The following is a 25,725-nucleotide window of genomic DNA, read 5'->3' as shown; positions in this document are numbered from 1 at the left end:
GCCAGGCACACACACTCCCCACTCTGACTCCCGACTGTGTCTCTCCAGTCAGTTCTGCTGTCTCTGCACATTTTATACCTGAGCTCCATTTCCCCCTGATAGATTGCTCCTGAGGCTGGAGTAAGTGTGGGTCTCAGCTTTTGATGGTGGTGCTAGCACAGTGGGGGCGTAGCGTTGTGACTCGACTCTGCCCCCTAGAGTATAATTGAGACACTGTGTGTTTGTCAGCCTGTGTACAGAATGGCTTTGTCTGTCCCCAAGGGCTTGGGGAGAATAAAGGGCCTCAAAGCATTGAGTGAAGCATGAGGGCACAAAGTTATTGAGAATGACGTGGAGACGCACACATCACTCTCTCATTGGTTGTGTCTGGACCAATGATTCATGTGTTTCAGTTGACATGAAGGTGACTAGTGTGTGTGTTTACTGTACGTCATTCAACAGACACGAAGATGACCCTTTCTGTGCGTGTTTCCAGTTTTGGCTCTAGGTGTATGCTTACTTTCTCTGTCATTTATATTTGTTGAATTTTGAAATACATTTGTGAAGCGAGAATACCATTCATAGCAAATAACTGAGGGCAAGGAATGGATCAGTTTTTGCACTCAAGCTCGGTTGAAATAGCAAAATGTTCTCAGTTTGATGCTGTGATCAACAAATCCCTAATGTGCTCGCTGATTTACTCACCTTCTTCTTGAGTAATGATGCTAGATTATTTTACTGGTGCTTATTAAGATGTGCTTTTAAATGATAATGATGATAAGTCGGCCTATACAGAATATATCCATACGCGCGTACACACACACACACACACACACAGAACACCTAGCCCTTAACTTCTTCAACTGGCACCAGATATGAAACCATTCCAGCACTAAATCCTTCCTTCTTGTTCTGCTTGGCCTGGGCCTGATTTCCCAAAAGCAATTTAAGGCTACATTCATTGTTAATACCTTCATAGGAGCATCGTTAAGTCTGAGCTGTTTCCCAAAAACCATCGTTATTAACGTTGCACTTGGAAACGCTCGTGATCTAACGCCTGCCTCTGACCACTCGTAGAACAGCTAACATGCTGACCACACCGCTCGCGTTACAAAATAAATGTACACATACAGTACCAGTCAAGTTTGGACACACCTAATCTTTCAAGGGTTTTTCTTTATTTGTACTATTTTCTACATTGTAGAATAATAGTGAAGACATCAAAGCTATGAAATAACACATATGGAATCATGTAGTAACCAAAAAAGTGTTAAACATATCAAAATATATTTTATATTTGAGAATCTTCAAAGTAGCCACCATTTGCCTTGATGACAGCTTTGCACAATCTTGGCATGAGAAAAAACCTTGAAGGAGTAGGTGTGTCCAAACTTTTGACTGGTCCCGCCTCTCCCATCTCCTCATTGGTTTTTAGGTGCATATACCCACATGGGTGATTGGAAACTGAGCTGAGGTCCACACTCCATTCAGTGGTGGTAATGCACCTCAAAGTCGGTTGCCAACTGCCATATAAAGTCCACAGGAGAAGAGATTACTGGAAACCCTTTTATCTGTGAGTTAATGGTCAGAGTAAAATTGTACAAAGATCCAGGGAAAAAAAGGACTTCAGTGCATTTCAGGTAAAATAACAAACCAATGTTTATATCCCAGGACAAATTAGCTACCAACATCAAGCTAGCTAGCTAAATGTCCATGAATGTTTCATGTGTTTCAACTTGTCCACAAATGAATATTGTTGGTTCAGAGTTTGTCTTGATATTTCAACCTGCTGTCCTGATCGTGTCTGATGTGGATGTACAAAATCAACATGTGCATGATGACGGACGCACGCACATGCTTTTTTGTTGTTGTTGTTTCCCCTCCTTCGTCACTTTATTCACAGAAGATCTCTGCTAAGCATAAACCATGTGATTCTATCTATCTCTCTGTGACAGCCGATAACTGTCACAGAGAGATGGATAGAAAGTCGACTACAAATACAAAGTGGCCAATGTCTTTGCAATTCATACAAACAAGCTACCTAAAAATATGCTTCAAATGAAAACTGAGATGACTCCATTGAAATATAAACATATTTAAATACATTTCATGTTCAATCGAGTTCTATTTTGCTGCTTCTAGGCTACTGTCTGTAATTTGTCTCAATATACACTGCTCAAAAAAATAAAGGGAACACTTAAACAACACAATGTAACTCCAAGTCAATCACACTTCTGTGAAATCAAACTGTCCACTTAGGAAGCAACATTGATTGACAATACATTTCACATGCTGTTGTGCAAATGGAATAGACAACAGGTGGAAATTATAGGCAATTAGCAAGACACCCCCAATAAAGGAGTGGTTCTGCAGGTGGGGACCACAGACCACTTCTACGTTCCTATGCTTCCTGGCTGATGTTTTGGTCACTTTTGAATGCTGGCGGTGCTTTCACTCTAGTGGTAGCATGAGACGGAGTCTACAACCCACACAAGTGGCTCAGGTAGTGCAGCTCATCCAGGATGGCACATCAATGCGAGCTGTGGCAAGAAGGTTTGCTGTGTCTGTCAGCGTAGTGTCCAGAGCATGTAGGCGCTACCAGGAGACAGGCCAGTACATCAGGAGACGTGGAGGAGGCTGTAGGAGGGCAACAACCCAGCAGCAGGACCGCTACCTCCGCCTTTGTGCAAGGAGGAGCAGGAGGAGCACTGCCAGAGCCCTGCAAAATGACCTCCAGCAGGCCACAAATGTGCATGTGTCTGCTCAAACGGTCAGAAACAGACTCCATGAGGGTGGTATGAGGGCCCGACATCCACAGGTGGGGGTTGTGCTCACAGCCCAACACAGTGCAGGATGTTTTTCATTTGCCAGAGAACACCAAGATTGGCAAATTCGCCACTGGCGCCCTGTGCTCTTCACAGATGAAGGCAGGTTCACACTGAGCACATGTGACAGACGTGACAGTCTGGAGACGTCGTGGAGAACGTTCTGCTGCCTGCAACATCCTCCAGCATGACCGGTTTGGCGGTAGGTCAGTCATGGTGTGGGGTGGCATTTCTTTGGGGGGCCGCACAGCCCTCCATGTGCTCGCCAGAGGTAGCCTGACTGCCATTAGGTACCGAGATGAGATACTCAGACCCCTTGTGAGACCATATGCTGGTGCGGTTGGCCCTGGGTTCCTCCTAATGCAAGAAAATGCTAGACCTCATGTGGCTGGAGTGTGTCAGCAGTTCCTGCAAGAGGAAGGCATTGATGCTATGGACTGGCCCGCCCGTTCCCCAGACCTGAATCCAATTGAGCACATCTGGGACATCATGTCTCGCTCTATCCACCAACGCCACGTTGCACCACAGACTGTCCAGGAGATGGCGGATGCTTTAGTTCAGGTCTGGGAGGAGATCCCTCAGGAGACCATCCGCCACCTCATCAGGAGCATGCCCAGGCGTTGTAGGGAGGTCATACAGGCACGTGGAGGCCACACACACTACTGAGCCTCATTTTGACTTGTTTTAAAGACATTACATCAAAGTTTGATCAGCCTGTAGTGTGGTTTTCCACTTTAATTTTGAGTGTGACTCCAAATCCAGACCTCCATGGGTTGATAAATTTGATTTCCATTGATAATGTTTGTGTGATTTTGTTGTCAGCACATTCAACTATGTAAAGAAACAATTATTTAATAAGAATATTTCATTCATTCAGATCTAAGATGTGTTATTTTAGTGTTCCCTTTATTTTTTGAGCAGTGTATTTAATGACATGTGCTCAGTGGTGTGCCAAATCAATAATTTTATATATTTTTATAGGGTAAGCATTCAAATAAGCTACCTTTAATATTTGCATCAGTAGGCCTAAGTGGTAATATCGCTCTAGGCGCTGCGCAGTCATCAGTATTGTGTAAATATTTACTAAATAAAATTAGCACAATAAAATAACAATAATGAGGCTATATACAGGGGTACCGGTAGCGAGTCAATGTGCGGGGGCACCTGTTAGTCGAGGTCATTTGTACATGTAGGTACGGGTAAGATGACTATGCATAGACAGCGAGTAGCAGCAGTGTAAAAACAAAGGGGGTGGGTCAATGTAAATAGTCCGGGTGGCCATTTTATTAATTGTTCAATATTTTTATAGCTTTTGGGAAGAAGCTGTTAAGGAGCCTTTTGGTCCTACACTTGGCGCTCCGGTACCACTTGCCGTGCGGTAGCCGAGAAAACAGTCTATGACTTGGGTGACTGGAGTCTTTTACAAATTTTTGGGGCCTTCCTCTGACACCACCTAGTATATAGGTCCTGGGTGTCAGGAAGCTTGGCCCCAGTGATGTACTGGGTCGTACGCACTACCGTCTGTAGTGCCTTACGGACAGATGCTGAGCAGTTGCCATACCTGACGATGATGCAATCGATCAGGATGCTCTCGATGGTGCAGCTGTAGGAATTTTTGAGGATCTGGGGACCCATGCCAAATCTTTTCAGTGTCCTGAGCGGGAAAAGGTGTGGTCGTGCCATCTTCACGACTGTCTTGGTGTGTTTGGACCATGATAGTTCGTTGGTGATGTGGACACCAAGGAACTTGAAGCTCTCAACCTGCTCCAATGCAGCCCTGTCAATATTAATGGGGGCCTGTTCGGCCCTTCTTTTCTTGTAGTCCACGATCATCTCCTTTGTCTTGCTCACATTGAGGGAGAAGTGTTGTCCTGACACCACACTGCCAGGTCTCTGACCCCCTCCCTATATTTTGTCTCATCATTGTCGGTGATCAGGCCTACCACTGTTGTGTCATCAGCAAACTTAATGATGGTGTTGGAGTCGTGCTTGGCCACGCAGTCGTGGGTGAACAGGGAGTACAGGAGGGGACTAAGTATGCACCCATGAGGGGGGCGAGAGATGTTGAGGATCAGCGTGGCAGATGTGTTGTTGCCTACTCTTACCACCTTGGGGCGGCCCATCAGGAAGTTCAGGATCCAGTTGCAGAGGGAGGAGTTTAGTCCCAGGGTCCTTAGCTTAGTTATGAGTTTTGTGGGCACTATGGTGTTGAACGCCGAGCTGCAGTCAATGAACGGCATTCTCATATAGGTGTTCCTTTTGTCCAAGTGGGAAATGGTAGTGTGGAGTGCGATTGAGATTGCGTCATCTGTGGATTTGATGGGGCGGTATGCGAATTGGAGTAGGTCTAGGGTTTCCAGGATGATGGTGTTGATGTGAGCCATGACCAGCCTTTCAAAGCACGTCATGGTTACCAACGTGAGTGCTACGGGGCGGTAATAATTTAGGCAGGTTACCTTTGCTTCCTTTGTCACAGGGACAAAGTGGTCCCTGTGGTGGTTTGAAACATGTAGGTATTACAGACTCGGTCAGGGAGAGGTTGAAAATGTCAGTAAAGACACTTGCCAGTTGGTCAACGCATGCTTTGAGTACATGTCCTGGTTATCCGTCTGGCCCAACAGCTCTGTGAATGTTGACCTGTTTGACCTTGCTCATATCGGCTACGGAGAGCGTGATCACACAGTCATCCGGAACAGCTGGTGCTTTCATGCATGCTTCAGTGTTGCTTGCCTCGAAGTGAGCATATTAGTTTTTAATGTCCCGTTGATAGGATAGTTTTAATCGTAGATCTTCCAGGCAATTTTCCAATGATTGGACATTGGCCAATAGTACAGATGGTAGTGGTGGTTTATCCATTTGCCTACGATGTCTCAGAAGGCACCCCGATCTCTGCCCCCTCTTTCTCCGTCTTTTTTTCATGCGATTGACAGAGATTTGGGCCTGGTCTCGAGAAAGCACTATATCCTTCACGTCGGACTCATTAAATAAAAAATCTTCATCCAGTTTGAGGTGAGTAATCGCAGTTCTGATGTCCAGAAGCTCTTTTCGGTCATAAGAAACGGTAGCATCAACATTATGTACAAAAAATAAGTTACAAGCCCGTAACATGGCAGCCATTCCCCCCCGGCGCCATTATCCAACAATGCACTTAGAAATCTCTCTCCGTGGTGTTTAGGGAAATGCATGTTCAATTTGTGGGAAAGATGCATCGTTAAAACACTCATAAACCTAAGTTCCATCACTATCGGGAAACCAGGCCCTGGTTAGTTAGCAGACTCTGACGCCGGGTCACTAAGCCAGGTAAAGCGCTGTTGCTATGCGTGTCACGTTATCATCGGTCCTAGAGAGTCTGAACGCCACAGTGCCAGGCCTCTAGGCACAGACAAGTCGCTAGTCACTGGTGTTTAACTGCCACAGTCTGAGATGTGTGCCTCTGACATTTTGTAGTGACGAGAGGAGCGTTCACTGTTATGTGCTCTATTAGCTTTCTCATCCCCGAGGGAGTGCCATCTCTTTCACACTTCCTTCTACTCCTCTCTCTCTCTCGCGCGCGCTCCCTTCCAGTAGCCTACAAGTTCCTCTCTTATTCTCCCTTCCACGTCGCCCTTCCTCCCCCTCCGCTCCCCCTCTCTTTTTCTTTGTTATCCCTCCTGCTCCTGCTTCCTCCCCCTCCGCTCCCCCTCTCTTTTTCTTTGTTATCCCTCCTGCTCCTGCTTCCTCCCCCTCCGCTCCCCCTCTCTTTTTCTTTGTTATCCCTCCTGCTCCTGCTTCCTCCCCCTCCGCTCCCCCTCTCTTTTTCTTTGTTATCCCTCCTGCTCCTGCTTCCTCCCCCTCCGCTCCCCCTCTCTTTTTCTTTGTTATCCCTCCTGCTCCTGCTTCCTCCCCCTCCGCTCCCCCTCTCTTTTTCTTTGTTATCCCTCCTGCTCCATCCCTTCCTTTTACTCAGAAATGACACGGCCTAAATTACAACATGTCAGATTTATCTTAATCATTAGGCCTGCTAGGTGTGGTCTCAAATCAAATTTTATTGGTCACATACACATGGTTAGCAGATGTTAATGCGAGTGTAGCGAAATGCTTGTGCTTCTAGTTCTGACCGTGCAGTAATATCTAACAAGTAATCTAACAATTTCACAACAACTACCTTATACACACAAGTGTAAAGGAATGAATAAGAATATGTACATATGGATGAGCGATGGCCGAACGGCATAGGCAAGATGCAGTAGATGGTATAGAGTACAGTATATACATATGAGATGAGTAATGTATGTAATGGTATGTAAACATTATATAAAGTGGCATTGTTTAAAGTGACAAATGATACATTTATTACATCCAATTTTTACCTATTAAAGTGAGTAGAGATTTGAGTTAGTATGTTGGCAGCAGCCACTCAATGTTAGTGATGGCTGTTTAACAGTCTGATGTCCTTGAGATAGAAGCTGTTTTTCAGTTTCTCGGTCCCAGCTTTGATGCACCTGTACTGACCTCGCCTTCTGGATGATAGTGGGGTGAACAGGCAGTTCAGTTGAATGTGCATCTGTAAAAGTTTGTGAGTGTTTTTGGTGACAAGCCAAATATCTTCAGCCTCCTGAGGTTGAAGAGGCGCTGTTGCATGTCTGATGTCTGATGTACAGGTACTCTAAGGAGTGAGTCCCCACCCCATACAAGACAAGTTGATTCCGTCATCCAATCTCCTTGTCCTTGAGTTGCCACTTTGTTCAACCATATAATAAGACAAGGAGTTCTATCCTGCTAATTGCAGTGAAACAATCGGCGCAGACACTGTTTCTTTTTGCAGAGTGGCGCTGAGCTTTTTCACTGTAGAGAATGAGCTGCACAGGGAGTTGGGAGTCCCAGCCCACATTATTCACAGTCTTCACAGGATTTCAGGTGCTTTGCTCTGCCTTTCACAAACATTTGTCTGCATGCTAGGGACTGAGCCACTAAAGACTCCAGTATCTTTCACTTTGCGGCCTTGAATGGTTTAGTGTTACTTGTTTGATATTGTGCGACATTGCTCAAGTGACTCCTACCTTTATCCAGGGGAAACAGTCAGTTTAGTTCAATTCACCTCACTTCAATGAACTTTATTAATTCCCAATGGGCCGATGTTGCTGTGCAGAAAAAGCATATTACAGCCGACGTTTTTCCCAAAATGACTTGATCTATAATGCAATTATTGATGATGTGTTGTCGAAACCTCCTTCATGAGTCATGGGGAAATTCACAGGTCCTTTGCAGATTGTCCATTAAAATAGTGGTTACAGACTTGTTGGTCTGGCCCTCCTAAGAGCAGAGGATGAGTGTGGAAAGGTCACAAGCATGCAACATGAATACACTAATGCTCCCTGGGCCTCTGATGCCTCCAATTAGTGTCTGGGAGAGGAATCAGCCGCTAGGAGACCTTCTTTAAACACCTGTGGGGAGCACAGATGTACTTACGCTGTCAATTTGTTGTGTGTTGCAGTTATTGGAAAGGATATTTAGTTTTCAATGTCAGTCAATTGTGTCTTATTTAGCTCCACGTTTGTACCTGCCTTCTACATTATTTAAAAAAAAATCTCAACAGACAAGCCAAGGTTGGAGGCGCTTGTGTGTGTGTGTGTGTGTCCGCACGCAGGTGTGTGTGTGTAACCGGAAGTTATTTGATATCAGGTCTGTCAACTACTGTTGCCAAATGTTGATAAAACCAGACATTTGACTTTGAAGGAACATGAAAGTAGTCACGCTGTCGTTATCTTTCCTCACCTCCCTGGTTACAATCAGGGGTTCTAGACCGCAGTAAAGTAACGCATCAAACGGTCACAAACGGCAGTAACGTAAAGCTGATGTGGCAGAGCTGTGGAGGGGCGATCAACAAATCAATCCGATTTAATTCATAAAGGAATTTGCACCCCAGCAGTGGTCACAAAGTGCTTTGCAGTAGCTAAGTGATCAACTCTTCCATACAGTTGAATTCAGATTTGAATAGAGACCAATGGGAATATCAATCTTAAATATATTGGTCTCTATTTAACTAATTATAGTTGTCATTCCAGGAAATGGTTGCCACTTGCGTCCCTTTGATATTTTAAGTAGAAATTGTGCACCAATATTACATTTTAAAAGCATGTTAATATTTAATGAAATGCCATTTTTAATATAGACCTCATGGCGAATTCAATAGATTATATTTACTATACTAGTAAAGACTTGCTCAAGTGCCAAAATTCAGCATTTTGACATGTCCCTCCATGCACCCTCTCATGACTTCTAGGAAGATTTTAACCCACTTAACCCCAAAATGTCTCCAAGTTTTCACCACCATTGTAAAGTCCTTAGTTAGTTTGTTGCTTTGAAAACGTCATTTCTGATTTATAAATATTTATTTAATGTGATTTTGTGAATCATTTTAAGGTGAAGCTTGCATGTAACTGCCCCTCCCTGTTGCACAGAACAAGCTTCCATTCCCCCTGTCACAAGGGGATTCACGGCTGATTTAAGATGAAATCGTCAATCCTGTTAGTCAACCATGTTACTTTATTTGGCACTTACTGTAGTATTTTTGAGATGGGGAAAACAACACGTTTTTTAAATGAAGTTAACATGTGCTCTTTGTGACAGAATGTTTCAATTAGGTGAAGGCACTGAATTGGTGGAACGACCTAGTTATTTTTCCTCAGTCTGGCTGTAAAGCTAAAGCTGCTAGCTCCAGATCCATCATACCGTCTGAGCTGTGCTAGCTGTCTCGCATAGTAGAACTTTCAGCCTCAGCCACAGGTTCTTCATTAACGCCATATCATTAAAAAAAAAAACAAATCCACGCTGTTGAGCCCGAGAAAATGAACCAGATCAAACACATTTTGTTTTTATATTTTGCCAGTCATTTGGCACGCCAGGCTTCTCGGGGTGAAATTATCTCCCTTCTATGGATTAGTTCACAAATGAGGGACCTCTCTCTCGCTATTCTCTCTCTCACATAAGCTCTTTGCTTTAACTAGGACCTGTTTGCGCTACCTGCCGCAGCTTATTTGCATCACACATTTTTACTCCGTTCTCAGAAAATGAACTCCATGAAACAAATCTACTTGGATCCTTTCCAGTCTTTGCAGATCTAGTGTACGGCTGCAGGTCTAAGCACTAGGCTGGGGCTGATTTGGAATGGCTGCTACCATTTATAAGAAAAGTAACACTTTAAGATAAAGCCTTGACAGCTGGTGACACAAGCACACCTTTCAGAACTGTTTCTCTTTTCATATTTCCTTTCGCACCCAATCACCAGAGTTGCATGTGAGATTTGATTATGCTCAGTTGTCAGCTCACTAGTTCTCCTCCAGTGAAATGCTGGTGTTTTTGAAACAAACATTTCCTGTTGTTGTTTACCCGACTATGGTTTTTGACAGGGGAGAGTTTTTAAAAAAACATTTTATTTTGTATTTTCTCCCACACTGAGAGCTACAAAGAAACTTCAGGGAGACAAACTTCAAAAATGAAACTTGAAAGCTTTCCAGGAGAGTAAGCTATCGTCAGTGATTAACGCCAGACCCTGTTTGTTTAGCCTACTTCTGCATCAATGGAGGGGTTTAGATCTAAAATGACTGATGGATTTGCATATAATTTCAGTGACAAAACACTTTTTAATTGTGAATTTTGGGGTAGATTGAAAACGTGTTGCCCTGAAATGGTACAGCAGCTGTATTGGAAATTATAAAACGGAGATGTACCTAAACAGATTAGGTAATAAAAAATAAATAAAAATCCGTAGCTGTATGATCCATATCTTTAGGCATTTTTTATGTGTTTTGATCTAATTTACTGCAGTGGTATGTGATTTCATTTTATGGCTGGTTTACAGTCAATCTGACGACAGGTTTGTGTACTACAATGTGACAACTGTACATAGACAGACGATCTACATGTGCTAAACCGAGGTTTAAATAACTGTCTTTGTCTGTCTCTCTCTGTTTACCTGACCTACAGGGCTGTGACCTCCCAGAGCAGAGTACCGTGCACGTGGTGCTGCCTCCCCCGGGGTCGGGCCGGTGCTCTGACCTGGCCCTGCAGCACCGTCTGGGTCGAGGGGTGGACAGCCTCACCCGCCTGGACCTCACCGCCTCCCGCCTGCCCACTACCTCTACCGGCCTGGCTGTCATACTGGAAACTGATGACGAGCAGAGAGCCAGGGAAGAGCCTGAACACACAGGTGTGTGTTCGCATGTGACAATACACTGAGTCTTTATGTCTTGCCCTCATTCACCCTCTGAATGGTGCACATACACAATCCACGTCTCAATTGTTTGAAGGCTTAAAAATCCTTCTTTAACCCGTCTCCTGCCCTTCGTTGACACTGATTTGAAGTGGAATTAACAAGTGACATCAATAAGGGACCATAGGTTTCACCTGGATTCACCTGGTCACTGTCATGGAAAGGGCAGGTGTTCCTAATGTTTTGTACACTCTGTGTATGTGTGTCTTGGCTGTTTGGTGTTCCATAAACTCTAAAAGCTTTGAAAATGACACAGACAAGCCAAGGTGCCAAAATGACACAAGTCCTATTTGGGTGTGCATGAACACGCAGGGAGCTCAGAAGTGGCTCTGTGGCCTTGACATTCGTGCCCCATTTGAACAGTACAACCGCTCCCTGAATGCAGCCTTCTAAACGGTTGATTGGGATTCAGCAGTCGGTCTCCAGACATCTGTGGGAAATGGAAATATATACAGGTATTGGCTTTGACTTCTGTATCCCGGCTCAAAGGCAAAACTTTTTAAAGCTGTCTTCTTACTACCCTCCAACACTCGCCTCCGTCTGCCTACCCTCCAACACTCGCCTCCTTCTGCCTACCCTCCAACACTCGCCTCCTTCTGCCTACCCTCCAACACTCGCCTCCTTCTGCCTACCCTCCAACACTCGCCTCCTTCTGCCTACCCTCCAACACTCGCCTCCTTCTGCCTACCCTCCAACACTCGCCGCCTCCTGCCTACCCTCCAACACTCGCCTCCTTCTGCCTACCCTCCAACACTCGCCTCCTTCTGCCTACCCTCCAACACTCGCCTCCTTCTGCCTACCCTTCAACACTCGCTTCCTTCTGCCTACCCTCCAACACTCGCCTCCTTCTGCCTACCCTCCAACACTCGCCTCCTTCTGCCTATCCTCCGTCTGCCTACCCTCCAACACTCGCCTCCGTATGCCTACCCTCCAACACTCCTCTCCATCTGCCTACCCTCCAACACTCGCTTCCTTCTGTCTACCCTCCAACACTCGCCTCCGTCTGCCTACCCTCCGTCTGCCTAACCTCCCAACACTCATCTCCTTCTGCCTACCCTCCGTCTGCCTACCCTCCAACACTCGCCTCCTTCTGCCTACCCTCCGTCTGCCTACACTCCAACACTCGCCTCCGTCTGCCTACCCTCCCAACACTCATCTCCTTCTGCCTACCCTCCGTCTGTCTACCCTCCAACACTCGCCTCCTTCTGCATACCCTCCCAACACTCATCTCCTTCTGCCTACCCTCCAACACTCGCCTCCTTCTGCCTACCCTCCAACACTTGCCTCCTTCTGCCTACCCTCCAACACTTGCCTCCTTCTGCCTACCCTCCAACACTTGCCTCCTTCTGCCTACCCTCCAACACTCGCCTCCTTCTGCCTACCCTCCAGCACTCGCCTCCGTCTGCCTACCCTCCAACACTCGCCTCTTTCTGCCTACCCTCCGTCTGCCTACCCTCCGTCTGCCTATCCTCCGTCTGCCTACCCTCCGTCTGCCTACCCTCCAACACTCGCCTCCTTCTGTCTACCCTCCAACACTCGCCTCTTTTTGTCTACCCTCCAACACTCGCCTCCTTCTGCCTACCCTCCGTCTGTCTAACCTCCCAACACTCGCCTCCTTCTGTCTACCCTCCCAACACTCGCCTCCTTCTGTCTACCCTCCTTCTGCCTATCCTCCAACACTCGCCTCCTTCTGCCTACCCTCCATCTGCCTACCCTCCAACACTCGCCTCCTTCTGCCTACCCTCCAACACTTGCCTCCTTCTGCCTACCCTCCAACACTCGCCTCCTTCTGCCTACCCTCCAACACTCGCCTCCTTCTGTCTCTCAACCCAACCCACCATAACGTCTCCTTTATCTGCCCCCTCTGATCAGCAGGCTCTCCCTCCATCCTCCTGTAAAGTCATTACCATAATGGAGACCTCTCTCCCAGGAAACATAAATTAGACATGCGAAGGCTTAAAGCCACTCCGCCCCATTTTTATTGGGAATCGTGTCAAGGTAGCGCGGCCCACTCCAGCGCCCCCATGCTTTTAGCTCTAATGAGAATGCTGTTTCTTCCTGGTCCCTCTCGCTGTGTGTGTGTATGAATGGATGCCTGTATGGTGTGGTGACTTTAAATGAGGCATGCAGGACACGTCCTCCTCTCTTTAATAAATCATCTGCCACGAAGACGTCTGGTTGCTTCTCTCCGCTAATTGGATCAGTGTGTCTGTGTTCTGGGCTGCAGCCAGACAGACTACAGACTGGAGATGTCCCTTGTCCTTGTGTCATCGTCCTCGCATAATGCGAAAGTCTTAGTGTCCATCTATTCAAACTAAAGAGGACCATGAAATACAATGGATGTTTTTCTACTGCACAATATAGGGCATAGTACACTTACAACTCATATGTTCTACCATCAAATGTCCTAAGTCACCATTTGCTGAGTCCACTGGCTTCATTTCAGCCTTGCTACAATCTGCTACTGTTTCTCCGCTGACAGAATGTGTGGTTATGTTCCCATACAGAGCCCAGACCTTACAGCAGCTTCTATGTGTACTGCAAGAGTGTGTGCCGGGCCATCCAGCCGGGGAAGCTACGCGTGCGCTGCCGAGCCTGCAAGCAGGGAACCCTCACCTTGAGCCGGGTATGTCAAGCAAGAATGGAAGACTACAATACTGTAGCCAAGAGCCACTGCCACGGAGCAACTCTCACTGACAGAAGCACTGTGTTTAAGATGCGCTGTTTCTCAGAGTACAACAAAGTCACATTTTGTTCGACGCCGTGAATCCTTTCTGTTGCTCAACTGAGTAAAATGTGTATTTATCTACGCACAATGGCTTCGAGCTTAGACCGGTAGATCCACAGTGAACAATAATCCCACATTACCCTCCATCTATCCTTTGTTATTGCATAACACTGTTATTGTTATTTTCTCAAACGGAGGAAATCTGTCACATCTCCACAGTGACAGTAGACTCTTCCTCTGCCTGTCTGTTCAGCCTGCGGCCATATTTACCTCAGGTCCTTATGGGACTTCTCGCTCTCTGTGTGTGTGTGTGTGTGTGCGCGCACGTGTGTGTGAGTGAATGGGCAGGACTCCCACAAATAAGGATCCTGCCATTCTTTAGACTACGACTGAGTGACATCTGTTTGTCCACTGTTACTATGGCAACAATGTCCACTCTCTGTGCCAGTTTCCTGCCAGGGCTGATGATTACCTACAGTACCTCAAGCTTGGATAGGACCCCAGTCAGTCCCTTCAAATCGCCTTTCCCTTCTCATACCCAGACGACCCAGAGTATCCGGAGTTACAGTCTGTCCCCTCTGACCATTGTCCTCTCCATACCTGACCACAGCCCAGCTGAAACTGCCACTCACACTGCTATCTCTCACAACCACAGCCTCACAGACTCCATTGCACCCAACCCTCCCTGACCCCATACATCTAGGAGAAACTGATTGCTCCTGAGACCGACCTGTCAGTCACATAGGTGTGTGTGTATAGCCGGGGGGCCTCTCAGTCACCTAGGTGAGAGTGTAGGAGACAGGAAATGAGGCTCACAGTAGGTCCCTGTTCCTGAGCCTGGTATCAGAGTAGGTGTTAATTAGCATGCTGCTCTCAGTGTGTGTGCCCGATGCTTTTAGAAAAAGGCTGTGTGTGTGTGTGTGTGTGTGTGTGTGTGTGTGTGTGTGTGTGTGTGTGTGTGTGTGTGTGTGTTGTTTTTGTGCTTGTTCAGTGTGCTCTATTGACACAGGGACTGTAATAGATCAACTGAGGTGAGCACAGGTGTCCTCAACTGGCCAATCAGTTTAGCCAATCGAGTGGGGTCCCTCTTCTGCCCACCGATCGCATACCTCGGTCAATGCTGTGAGATCAGCACAGCTGGGGCAGAGATAAACCCTGTAAGTTAGACAATAATCAAATTAAAACTTTGCGAAACGGAGACGTTGAATCCGCTTCCCCGCCGAAAGTAGAGGGAGAGGAATACGGGTGGGTTTCTAAATGATTCATTAATCATTTATATTCAAGGGTGTTTGTGTGTGTGTGGTGCGTAGACACATCAGGGGTCTGTGTGACCTTTCCTGGCTGTCTCTGAGCAGGTGTGTGCGTGTGTCTGTAATCTCATGCCCCACCACCAAGGCACACAGGGTCCCCTCCCTCTCTACCCCTGCTTCCTCCCACCCAACAGGGAGTAATGATTTTCTTAACCTTTTCAGAGGCTTATTAAGGCCGCTGTCAGAATGTTTAAATGCTTATGCTAATGAGTGGCGTGCAGGCAGAACAGAGGAGGATGGGTGGGGTGGTGGGGGGAATCCTCCCAAAACAATAAGGATGCACCAAGCAATCAATGTCTGAACCAGCGTGTGCTCTGTTGAGGAGGGTTGGACCGGCAGCTCGTCCTCATGAGGCCGGAGAGGCTGAACACAACAGGGGTTTCTGACTTTTACTCTGCAGTGCTGAGGGCCTGGCAGCTGCTAAGGCCCACACGAGGGGGGTGTGGCGCCTGGACCATGGGAGGAGCCCATTTTCCACAACCCACAGATCCCTTTAAGGTCTGTTCGTTCAGTCACCCTGCAGGGACGTTTAATGGCAGCAGGATAGCTGACCTACGGCTGCCAGGGGGTTGAGGGTGGAACCCCCCCCCCACCCAAGAGTATGCACTGCAGGTGGGCATAGGCGTTCAAAATATATATTTTTATTCGGATTTGGGAGGGAAAAAAATGCTCTACTCTTTTGACCAATCAGAACAGCAGACAGAGCGCAGTTGTTTCCAGGGTGCTATCCCGGTAGCTTTTGGCTAACTGTTGCCTAGGCTAACAGTGAAAGAGAAGTCTGGTCAGGGGACCTCCATTGGAGGGTAATACATGGAGCCCTGGCCACCAATAGCTGGTTGGCTCGGGTTGACCCCGGAGTCAGGGCGGGGTGTCCGTTTTGTGCAATAACTGTTTTTTCCTTCTGTGCCAGGATAATGCAACTACTGTCTCTGTTGGACTGTCTATGTGTGAGGTTGGGGGTGGTCTTCTCTGTGGAGATGTTTGTGATGTGGCTCAGGTATTCAAGCAGTGAAAGGGCCAAATGTGTTTTGTTTAACTTTTTGTTTTTGTTTGGCCAAGCCAAGTTGGCCATAGGCTGGATTTGAGTTTTATAAAATGATTAACAGTGTGGAGATGTTTCAGGAGGTTTGGGGCTTAGTGTGTCTTTAAGGCTAGAGAGGAGGGGTTGTATACAGTGGGGCAAAAAAGTATTTAGTCAGCCACCAATTGTGCAAGTTCTCCTGCTTAAAAAGATGAGAGGCCTGTAATTTTCATCATAGGTACACTTCAACTATGACAGACAAAATGAGGGGGAAAAAATCCAGAAAATCACATTGTAGGATTTTTAATGAATTTATTTGCAAATTATGGTGGAAAATAAGTATTTGGTCACCTACAAACAAGCAAGATTTCTGGCTCTTACAGACCAGTAACTTCTTCTTTAAGAGGCTCCTCTGTCCTCTACTCGTTACCTGTATTAATGGCACCTGTTTGAACTTGTTATCAGTATAAAAGACACCTGTCCACAACCTCAAACAGTCACACTCCAAACTCCACTATGGCCAAGACCAAAGAGCTGTCAAAGGACACCAGAAACAAAATTGTAGACCTGCACCAGGCTGGGAAGACTGAATCTGCAATAGGTAAGCAGCTTGGTTTGAAGAAATCAACTGTGGGAGCAATTATTAGGAAATGGAAGACATAAAAGACCACTGATAATCTCCCTCGATCTGGGGCTCCACGCAAGATCTCACCCCGTGGGTTCAAAATTATCACAAGAACGGTGAGCAAAAATCCCAGAACCACACGGGGGGACCTAGTGAATGACCTGCAGAGAGCTGGGACCAAAGTAACAAAGCCTACCATCAGTAACACACTACGCCGCCAGGCACTCAAACCTTGCAGTGCATGAGGTGTTCCCCTGCTTAAGCCAGTACATGTCCAGGCCCGTCTGAAGTTTGCTAGAGAGCATTTGGATGATCCAGAAGAAGATTGGGAGAATGTCATATGGTCAGATGAAACCAAAATATAACTTTTTGGTAAAAACTAAACTCGTCGTGTTTGGAGGACAAAGAATGCTGAGTTGCATCCAAAGAACACCATACCTACTGTGAAGCATGGGGGTGGAAACATCATGCTTTGGGGCTGTTTTTCTGCAAAGGGACCAGGTCGACTGATCCGTGTAAAGGAAAGAATGAGATTTTGAGTGAAAACCTCCTTCCATCAGCAAGGGCATTGAAGATGAAACGTGGCTAGGTCTTTCAGCATGACAATGATCCCAAACACACCGCCCGGGCAACGAAGGAGTGGCTTCGTAAGAAGCATTTCAAGGTCCTGGAGTGGCCTAGCCAGTCTCCAGATCTCAACCCCATAGAAAATCTTTGGAGGGAGTTGAAAGTCCGTGTTGCCCAGCAACAGCCCCAAAACATCACTGCTCTAGAGGAGATCTGCATGGAGGAATGGGCCAAAATACCAGCAACAGTGTGTGAAAACCTTGTGAAGACTGACAGAAAACGTTTGACCTCTGTCATTGCCAACAAAGGGTATATAACAAAGTATTGAGATAAACTTTTGTTATTGACCAAATACTTATTTTCCACCATAATTTGCAAATAAAATTCATTAAAAATCCTACAATGTGATTTTCTGGAATTCTTTTCTCATTTTGTCTGTCATAGTTGAAGTGTACCTACGATGAAAATTACAGGCCTCTCTCATCTTTTTAAGTGGGAGATCTTGCACAATTGGTGGCTGACTAAATACTTTTTTGCCCCACTGTAGTTGTAATGTGGTGATGTATTGTACTGTGTTGTATACTGTGTAATGGGTTTGTGTGTGGAGGTTGTGGTGGCATGCAATACATTTTTGTGTGTGGTGGGTGGGGCGGGGTAAAGGGTGTTTTTAGTGTAAAAAGTCTCTCTCCCCCCAGGGCCCGTCATGTTGGGACGATGTCCTCCTCCCAGAGCGTATCCATGGCGTCTGTCAATCAGAGGGTTGCCTTGGCAGAGTAGCGGTGAGACCAGTGAACTATCCACAACCGCCTCAAAACCCCCTCACTGCCACCACAACGGAATTACAATCTCATAACATGACCACACCTCCACCAAACAACATGTACCTCGGTCTCTTATCTGCCTTCCATAGGAGTTTTACCTGAAGTGTGCTGCCCACCCCACCTCTGATGATGACACGTCTGTGGCCCTGGACCTCGTCATGCCCAATGTGCGGGATGTCCCATGCATTGCCTGCACAGATATCATGTAAGTACGTGTACAATATTGTCTGTGCAGCCTCTATATCGGCCTAATATAAACAGCATGTTTAACATGAAAGCAATAGACCGACTTAGGCTTACACACACACACACACACACACACACACACGCTTGCAGGCAGGTAGACAGACGCACCCCCCTGGCCCTGTCTCTCCCTCCTGCAGTCTCTCCCTCCTACAATCAGTGGCTCCAGGCAAACAAAGCTGTGATTCTGTCAGTGTGGCATATAACAGATGAAGGTCAGCCTCCCCATCCCTGTGATGACAGCGGCCATACTGTCACTGCCTCACCCACAGAGGACAAAAGAAGGGAGGGCCAGTCCGTCACCTGCTGCCCGCATCCGATACAATGGAGCCCAATCACAGACGCCCTCGTCTCAAATCAAGGACTCGCCGCTACGAGCGTGATTGAAGTGGGGCCGTACAATTACCCTCCTGAGTGAAGCTTTGTTTTTCCCGGCGTTCCTCTCGCCTTGCTGCCGCCACTTAGCACAATCAGCTCTTTGGTTTGTTTAAAAGGGCAAACGGATGAGGAAACCACAGTCACCGGGTTACTACTGTGAGACTAATACAGGGGGCGTTTCTCAATATGCATACTACCATGCTCCTCACTCTCACGCTCTGAGTTCATTCCCCGAGGACGTTCTCTTGCAAACGTTCTTGGGTGGACGAGCGTGTGGAGAATGCATGCAATTGTACATTTGAGACGCACTGCGCACTCTCCTGCTACTGCATTACCTTTGACTAATACAGATTACACGAGATAACTACGTTAAAGCAAACGCAACTTCATAATTATCAGCCAGCTACAGTGCCTTGCGAAAGTATTCGGCCCCCTTGAACTTTGCGACCATTTGCCACATTTCAGGCTTCAAACATAAAGATATAAAACTGTATTTTTTTGTGAAGAATCAACAACAAGTGGGACACAATCATGAAGTGGAACGACATTTATTGGATATTTCAAACTTTTTTAACAAATCAAAAACTGAAAAATTGGGCGTGCAAAATTATTCAGCCCCTTTACTTTCAGTGCAGCAAACTCTCTCCAGAAGTTCAGTGAGGATCTCTGAATGATCCAATGTTGACCTAAATGACTAATGATGATAAATACAATCTACCTGTGTGTAATCAAGTCTCCGTATAAATGCACCTGCACTGTGATAGTCTCAGAGGTCCGTTAAAAGCACAGAGAGCATCATGAAGAACAAGGAACACACCAGGCAGGTCCGAGATACTGTTGTGAAGAAGTTTAAAGCCGGATTTGGATACAAAAATATTTCCCAAGCTTTAAACATCCCAAGGAGCACTGTGCAAGTGATAATATTGAAATGGAAGGAGTATCAGACAACTGCAAATCTACCAAGACCTGGCCGTCCCTCTAAACTTTCAGCTCATACAAGGAGAAGACTGATCAGAGATGCAGCCAAGAGGCCCATGATCACTCTGGATGAACTGCAGAGATCTACAGCTGAGGTGGGAGACTCTGTCCATAGGACAACAATCAGTCGTATATTGCACAAATCTGGCCTTTATGGAAGAGTGGCAAGAAGAAAGCCATTTCTTAAAGATATCCATAAAAAGTGTCGTTTAAAGTTTGCCACAAGCCACCTGGGAGACACACCAAACATGTGGAAGAAGGTGCTCTGGTCAGATGAAACCAAAATTGAACTTTTTGGCAACAATGCAAAACGTTATGTTTGGCGTAAAAGCAACACAGCTGAACACACCATCCCCACTGTCAAACATGGTGGTGGCAGCATCATGGTTTGGGCCTGCTTTTCTTCAGCAGGGACAGGGAAGATGGTTAAAATTGATGGGAAGATGGATGGAGCCAAATACAAGACCATTCTGGAAGAAAACCTGATGGAGTCTGCAAAAGACCTGAGACTGGGACGGAGATTTGTCTTCCAACAAGACAATGATCCAAAACATAAAGCAAAATCTACAATGGAATGGTTCAAAAATAAACATATCCGGGTGTTAGAATGGCCAAGTCAAAGTCCAGACCTGAATCCAATCGAGAATCTGTGGAAAGAACTGAAAACTGCTGTTCACAAATGCTCTCCATCCAACCTCACTGAGCTCGAGCTGTTTTGCAAGGAGGAATGGGAAAAAATTTCAGTCTCTCGATGTGCAAAACTGATAGAGGCATACCCCAAGCGACTTACAGCTGTAATCGCAGCAAAAGGTGGCGCTACAAAGTATTAACTTAAGGGGGCTGAATAATTTTGCACGCCCAATTTTTCAGTTTTTGATTTGTTAAAAAAGTTTGAAATATCCAATAAATGTCGTTCCACTTCATGATTGTGTCCCACTTGTTGTTGATTCTTCACAAAAAAATACAGTTTTATATCTTTATGTTTGAAGCCTGAAATGTGGCAAAAGATCGCAAAGTTCAAGGGGGCCGAATACTTTCGCAATGCACTGTATATGTGAATCGTGCTAATCTAGATAGCCAGCTAGTTTAACATGTAAAAAATGACCTACAACTAATGTTATGAAAGGTAGCTGGCCAATGTTGGCTACGGATTCTTCGTAGGTAGGTAGGTAACAATTTTTTTGTCAGTTAGCCTGCGGTCTATGGATATTCTAGGCAGTTAAACATGCCAAAATGAACACCGTATGTATTTATTAACGTATTAAGATAAAGTATTGTAATCAGTCAACTTTTCATTCTCGAAGTCCGAGTTCATTTTCTATCGCTTCAGCTCAAAACCAGCCACCATTTTTTTTCTGGAAATATTACATTGTTTGTTACGTGGTTGCATCATATTACGTCAACAATCCTGGTTCAGTTGACGCTTGCGTTGATGCGTGCTTTGAAATGTGTATGAACAAAGTATGCTTCTGAGAACTACTCTCTGTGCTCTGTTTTTCATACTTTCAGAAGTAACAAGATGTGCTTTGCCTGAGTGAGTGAGTGGGTGGTTGCTAGGCTTCTTGAGTACAATAATATGTACAGTAGGTGCTGTATGCAAGCAAGTTCAACCTAGGAGAGGCGAAGGTCTGAAGGATTTCTCTGGCTGAGGTTGGACTGGCTTAGTTTATTTAATTTGTTTAGGCGTTACTCAACCAGGTCAGTTAATTGGGTAATTTATGTAATTTGCAATTGAATGGCATGAAGCAATACATAAAGTCAAGTGGAGATGTTGGGGAGAGACGTTGTCTGTGAGAAAAGGGCAAGAATGAGGGACAAGGAGAACAGGTGAGGAACAGAAGAGGGATGTAGAGAGGGAAAGACCACACTCACCTGCGTGGATGTTAGTGTGTCAGTGGTGAACGGTTTCACTCGCTCTCGCTCAGTATCCCTGGCCCCTCTGTCTTTGTAGCAGCCATGATATATCAGAGCTCCTCTGAGACCTCCGGTCTCGCACTGCTGCTTTCCCCCTGCCTCCCGCACTAAATGCATCCCCCCTGTGGCCTGTGATAGAACAAAACACTTACCAGCGCGGGAAACGCATGTTTACATTGCCAAAACAAGTGAAATAGATAATGAACAAAAGTGAAGTAAACAATCAAAAATGAACAGTAAACACTTCAAAGGGGTAAAGGCATGTCAAATGTCATTATGGCTATATAGTGTTGTAATGTGTTGTAATGATGTACGAAAGGGAAAATAAGTTTAATATATACATACAGTTGAAGTCGGAAGTTTACTTACACTTACGTTGCAGTTATTAAAACTCGTTTTTCAACCACTCCACAAATTTCTTGTTAACAAATTATAGTTTTGGCAAGTCGGTTAGGACATCTACTTTGTGCATGCCACAAGTAATTTTTCCAACAATTGTTTACAGACAGATTATTTCACTTATAATTCACTGTATCACAATTCCAGTGGGTCAGAAGTTTACATACACTAAGTTGACTGTGCCTTTAAACAGCTTGGAAAATTCCAGAAAATGATGTCATGGCTGTAGAAGCTTCTGATAGGCTAATTGACATAATTTCAGTCAATTGGAGGTGTACCTGTGGATATATTACAAGGCCTACCTTCAAACTCAGTGCCTCTTTGCTTGACATCACGAGAAATCAAAAGAAATCAGCCAAGACCCCCCAAAAAAATTGTAGACCTCCACAAGTCTGGTTCATCCTTGGGAGCAATTTCCCAACGCCTGAAGGTACCGCGTTCATCTGTACAAACAATAGTACGCAAGTATAAACACCATGGGACCACGCTGCCGTCATACCGCTCAGGAAGGAGACGTGTTCTGTCTCCTAGAGAAGAACATACTTTGGTGCGAAAAGTGCAAATCAATCCCAGAACAACAGCAAAGGACCTTGTGAAGACGCTGGAGGAAACAGGTACGAAGGTATCTATATCCACAGTAAAACGAGTCCTATATCGACATAATCTGAAAGGCCACTCAGCAAGGAAGAGGCCACTGCTCAAATACTGCCATAAAAATCCAGACTATGGTTTGCAACTGCACATGGGGACAAAAATCATACTTTTTTGAGAAATGTCCTCTGGTCTGGTGAACCAAAAATAGAACTGTTTGGCCATAATGACCGTCGTTATGTTTGGAGGAAAAAGGGGGAGGCTTGCAAGCCGAAGAACATCACCCCAACCGTGAAGCACGGGGGTGGTAGCATCATGTTGTGGGGGTGCTTTGCTGCAGGAGGGACTGTTGCACTTTACAAGTGTATTGAAGTAACATCTCAAGACATCAGTCAGGAAGTTAAAGCTTGGTCACAAATGGTTCTTCCAAATAGACAATGACCCCAAGCATACTTCCAAAGTTGTGGCAAAATGGACAACAAAGTCAAGGTATTGGAGTGGTCATCACAAAGTCCTTACCTCAATCTCATAGAAAATGTGTGGGCAAAACTGAAAAGGTGTGTGCGAACAAGGAGGCCTACAAACCTGACTCAGTTACACCGGCTCTGTCAGGATGAATGGGCCAAAATGCACCCAATTTATTGTGGGAAGCTTGTGGAAGGCTACACGAAATGTTTGACCCAAGTTAAACATTTTTTAAGAAAATGCTAGCAAATACTAATTGAGTGTATATAAACTTCTGACCCACTGGGAATGTGATGGAAGAAATAAAAGCTGAACGAAATAATTCTCTCTACTATTATTCTGACATTTCACATTCTTAAAATGAAGTGGTGATCCTAACTGACCCAAGACAGGGAATTTTTACTAGGATTAAATGTCAAGAATTGTGAAAAATTTAGTTTAAATGTATTTGGCTAAGGTGCATGTAAACTTCCGACTTCAACTGTGTGTGAATTTATTTATATATACAGTGTCTTGCGAAAGTATTCGGCCCCCTTGAACTTTGCGACCTTTTGCCACAGGCTTCAAACATAAAGATATAAAACTGTATTTTTTTGTGAAGAATCAACAACAAGTGGGACACAATCATGAAGTGGAACGACATTTATTGGATATTTCAAACTTTTTTAACAAATCAAAAACTGAAAATTTGGGCGTGCAAAATTATTCAACCCCCTTAAGTTAATACTTTGTAGCGCCACCTTTTGCTGCGATTACAGCTGTAAGTCGCTTGGGGTATGTCTCTATCAGTTTTGCACATCGAGAGACTGACATTATTTCCCATTCCTCCTTGCAAAACAGCTGGAGCTCAGTGAGGTTGGATGGAGAGCATTTGTGAACAGCAGTTTTCAGTTCTTTCCACAGATTCTCGATTGGATTCAGGTCTGGACTTTGACTTGGCCATTCTAACACCTGGATATGTTTATTATTGAACCATTCCATTGTAGATTTTGCTTTATGCTTTGGATCATTGTCTTGTTGGAAGACAAATCTCCGTCCCAGTCTCAGGTCTTTTGCAGACTCCATCAGGTTTTCTTCCAGAATGGTCCTGTATTTGTCTCCATCCATCTTCCCATCAATTTTAACCATCTTCCCTGTCCCTGCTGAAGAAAAGCAGGCCCAAACCATGATGCTGCCACCACCATGTTTGACAGTGGGGATGGTGTGTTCAGCTGTGTTGCTTTTACGCCAAACATAACGTTTTGCATTGTTGCCAAAAAGTTCAATTTTGGTTTCATCTGACCAGAGCACCTTCTTCCACATGTTTGGTGTGTCTCTCAGGTGGCTTGTGGCAAACTTTAAACAACACTTTTTATGGATATCTTTAAGAAATGGCTTTCTTCTTGCCACTCTTCCATAAAGGCCAGATTTGTGCAATATGCGACTGATTGTTGTCCTATGGACAGAGTCTCCCACCTCAGCTGTAGATCTCTGCAGTTCATCCAGAGTGATCATGGGCCTCTTGGCTGCATCTCTGATCAGTCTTCTCCTTGTATGAGCTGAAGGTTTAGAGGCACGGCCAGGTCTTGGTAGATTTGCAGTGGTCTGATACTCCTTCCATTTCAATATTATCGCTTGCACAGTGCTCCTTGGGATGTTTAAAGCTTGGGAAATCTTTTTGTATCCAAATCCGGCTTTAAACTTCTTCACAACAGTATCTCGGACCTGCCTGGTGTGTTCCTTGTTCTTCATGATGCTCTCTGCGCTTTTAACGGACCTCTGAGACTATCACAGTGCAGGTGCATTTATACGGAGACTTGATTACACACAGGTGGATTGTATTTATCATCATTAGTCATTTAGGTCAACATTGGATCATTCAGAGATCCTCACTGAACTTCTGGAGAGAGTTTGCTGCACTGAAAGTAAAGGGGCTGAATAATTTTGCACGCCCAATTTTTCAGTTTTTGATTTGTTAAAAAAGTTTGAAATATCCAATAAATGTCGTTCCACTTCATGATTGTGTCCCACTTGTTGTTGATTCTTCACAAAAAAAATACAGTTTTATATCTTTATGTTTGAAGCCTGAAATGTGGCAAAAGGTCGCAAAGTTCAAGGGGGCCGAATACTTTCGCAAGGCACTGTATCTCTACGTCTGTTTCAAGTCAATAATTATTCATTGGTATGAAATGTCTCTGTGTCTGTCCACTCTGTAGGAGTCCAGTGTTGGTGTCCCAGTGTCCAGACCGCCATGTCATTTGTCTAGACTGCTTCCACATGTACTGTGTGACCCGCCTCAACGAGCGACAATTCATCCACCACCCAGATGTCGGCTACTCACTTCCATGTGCAGGTAAACTTGTGTGAATGTAAGTCAGTTGCACTATTGAGTTCTGGCAAGAGACTGTATGAGTTGTGGTAAGATTGTGAGTTGTGGTCGGACTGTGTTGTGTGTGTGTGTGTGTGTGTGCGCGCGGGTGCTAGTTGTGGTAAGACTGTGTGAGGGCACAGGCCACTGTGTAATGGGGCTCTGGGGAAGGCCACTGACCCTCCACCACTGATAGAGGGAGCTATCTCTTTCTCGCTCTCTCTGTTTGTCTTTGTTCTTTGTATTTCTATATTGTTTATTGATTCACCATAGTGAAGTCTTA

The 25,725-nt window shown here is 45.3% G+C and overlaps 1 protein-coding gene across 2 annotated transcripts in view; it reads left to right on the top strand.

Moving 5' to 3' along the window:
* Window positions 1-25,725, top strand: part of LOC139416874 (parkin RBR E3 ubiquitin protein ligase) — a 101,755-nt gene that overhangs the window by 11,971 nt on the left and 64,059 nt on the right. Inside the window, exons 3-8 of one of the 2 annotated variants that reach the window (XM_071166031.1) lie at window positions 10,770-10,992; window positions 13,563-13,681; window positions 16,004-16,090; window positions 18,002-18,085; window positions 18,217-18,332; window positions 25,291-25,427. In XM_071166031.1, the coding sequence (XP_071022132.1) occupies window positions 10,770-10,992; window positions 13,563-13,681; window positions 16,004-16,090; window positions 18,002-18,085; window positions 18,217-18,332; window positions 25,291-25,427 (766 nt within the window). The remainder of the gene's footprint in view (window positions 1-10,769; window positions 10,993-13,562; window positions 13,682-16,003; window positions 16,091-18,001; window positions 18,086-18,216; window positions 18,333-25,290; window positions 25,428-25,725) is intronic. The other variant, XM_071166039.1, reaches the window with a different exon arrangement.

Source organism: Oncorhynchus clarkii, chromosome 1 (assembly GCF_045791955.1).
Source record: "Oncorhynchus clarkii lewisi isolate Uvic-CL-2024 chromosome 1, UVic_Ocla_1.0, whole genome shotgun sequence".
Classification (NCBI taxonomy): Eukaryota; Metazoa; Chordata; class Actinopteri; order Salmoniformes; family Salmonidae; genus Oncorhynchus; species Oncorhynchus clarkii.
Note: the sequence above shows the minus strand (reverse complement) of the source record. Positions and strands in the feature narration are given on the sequence as shown.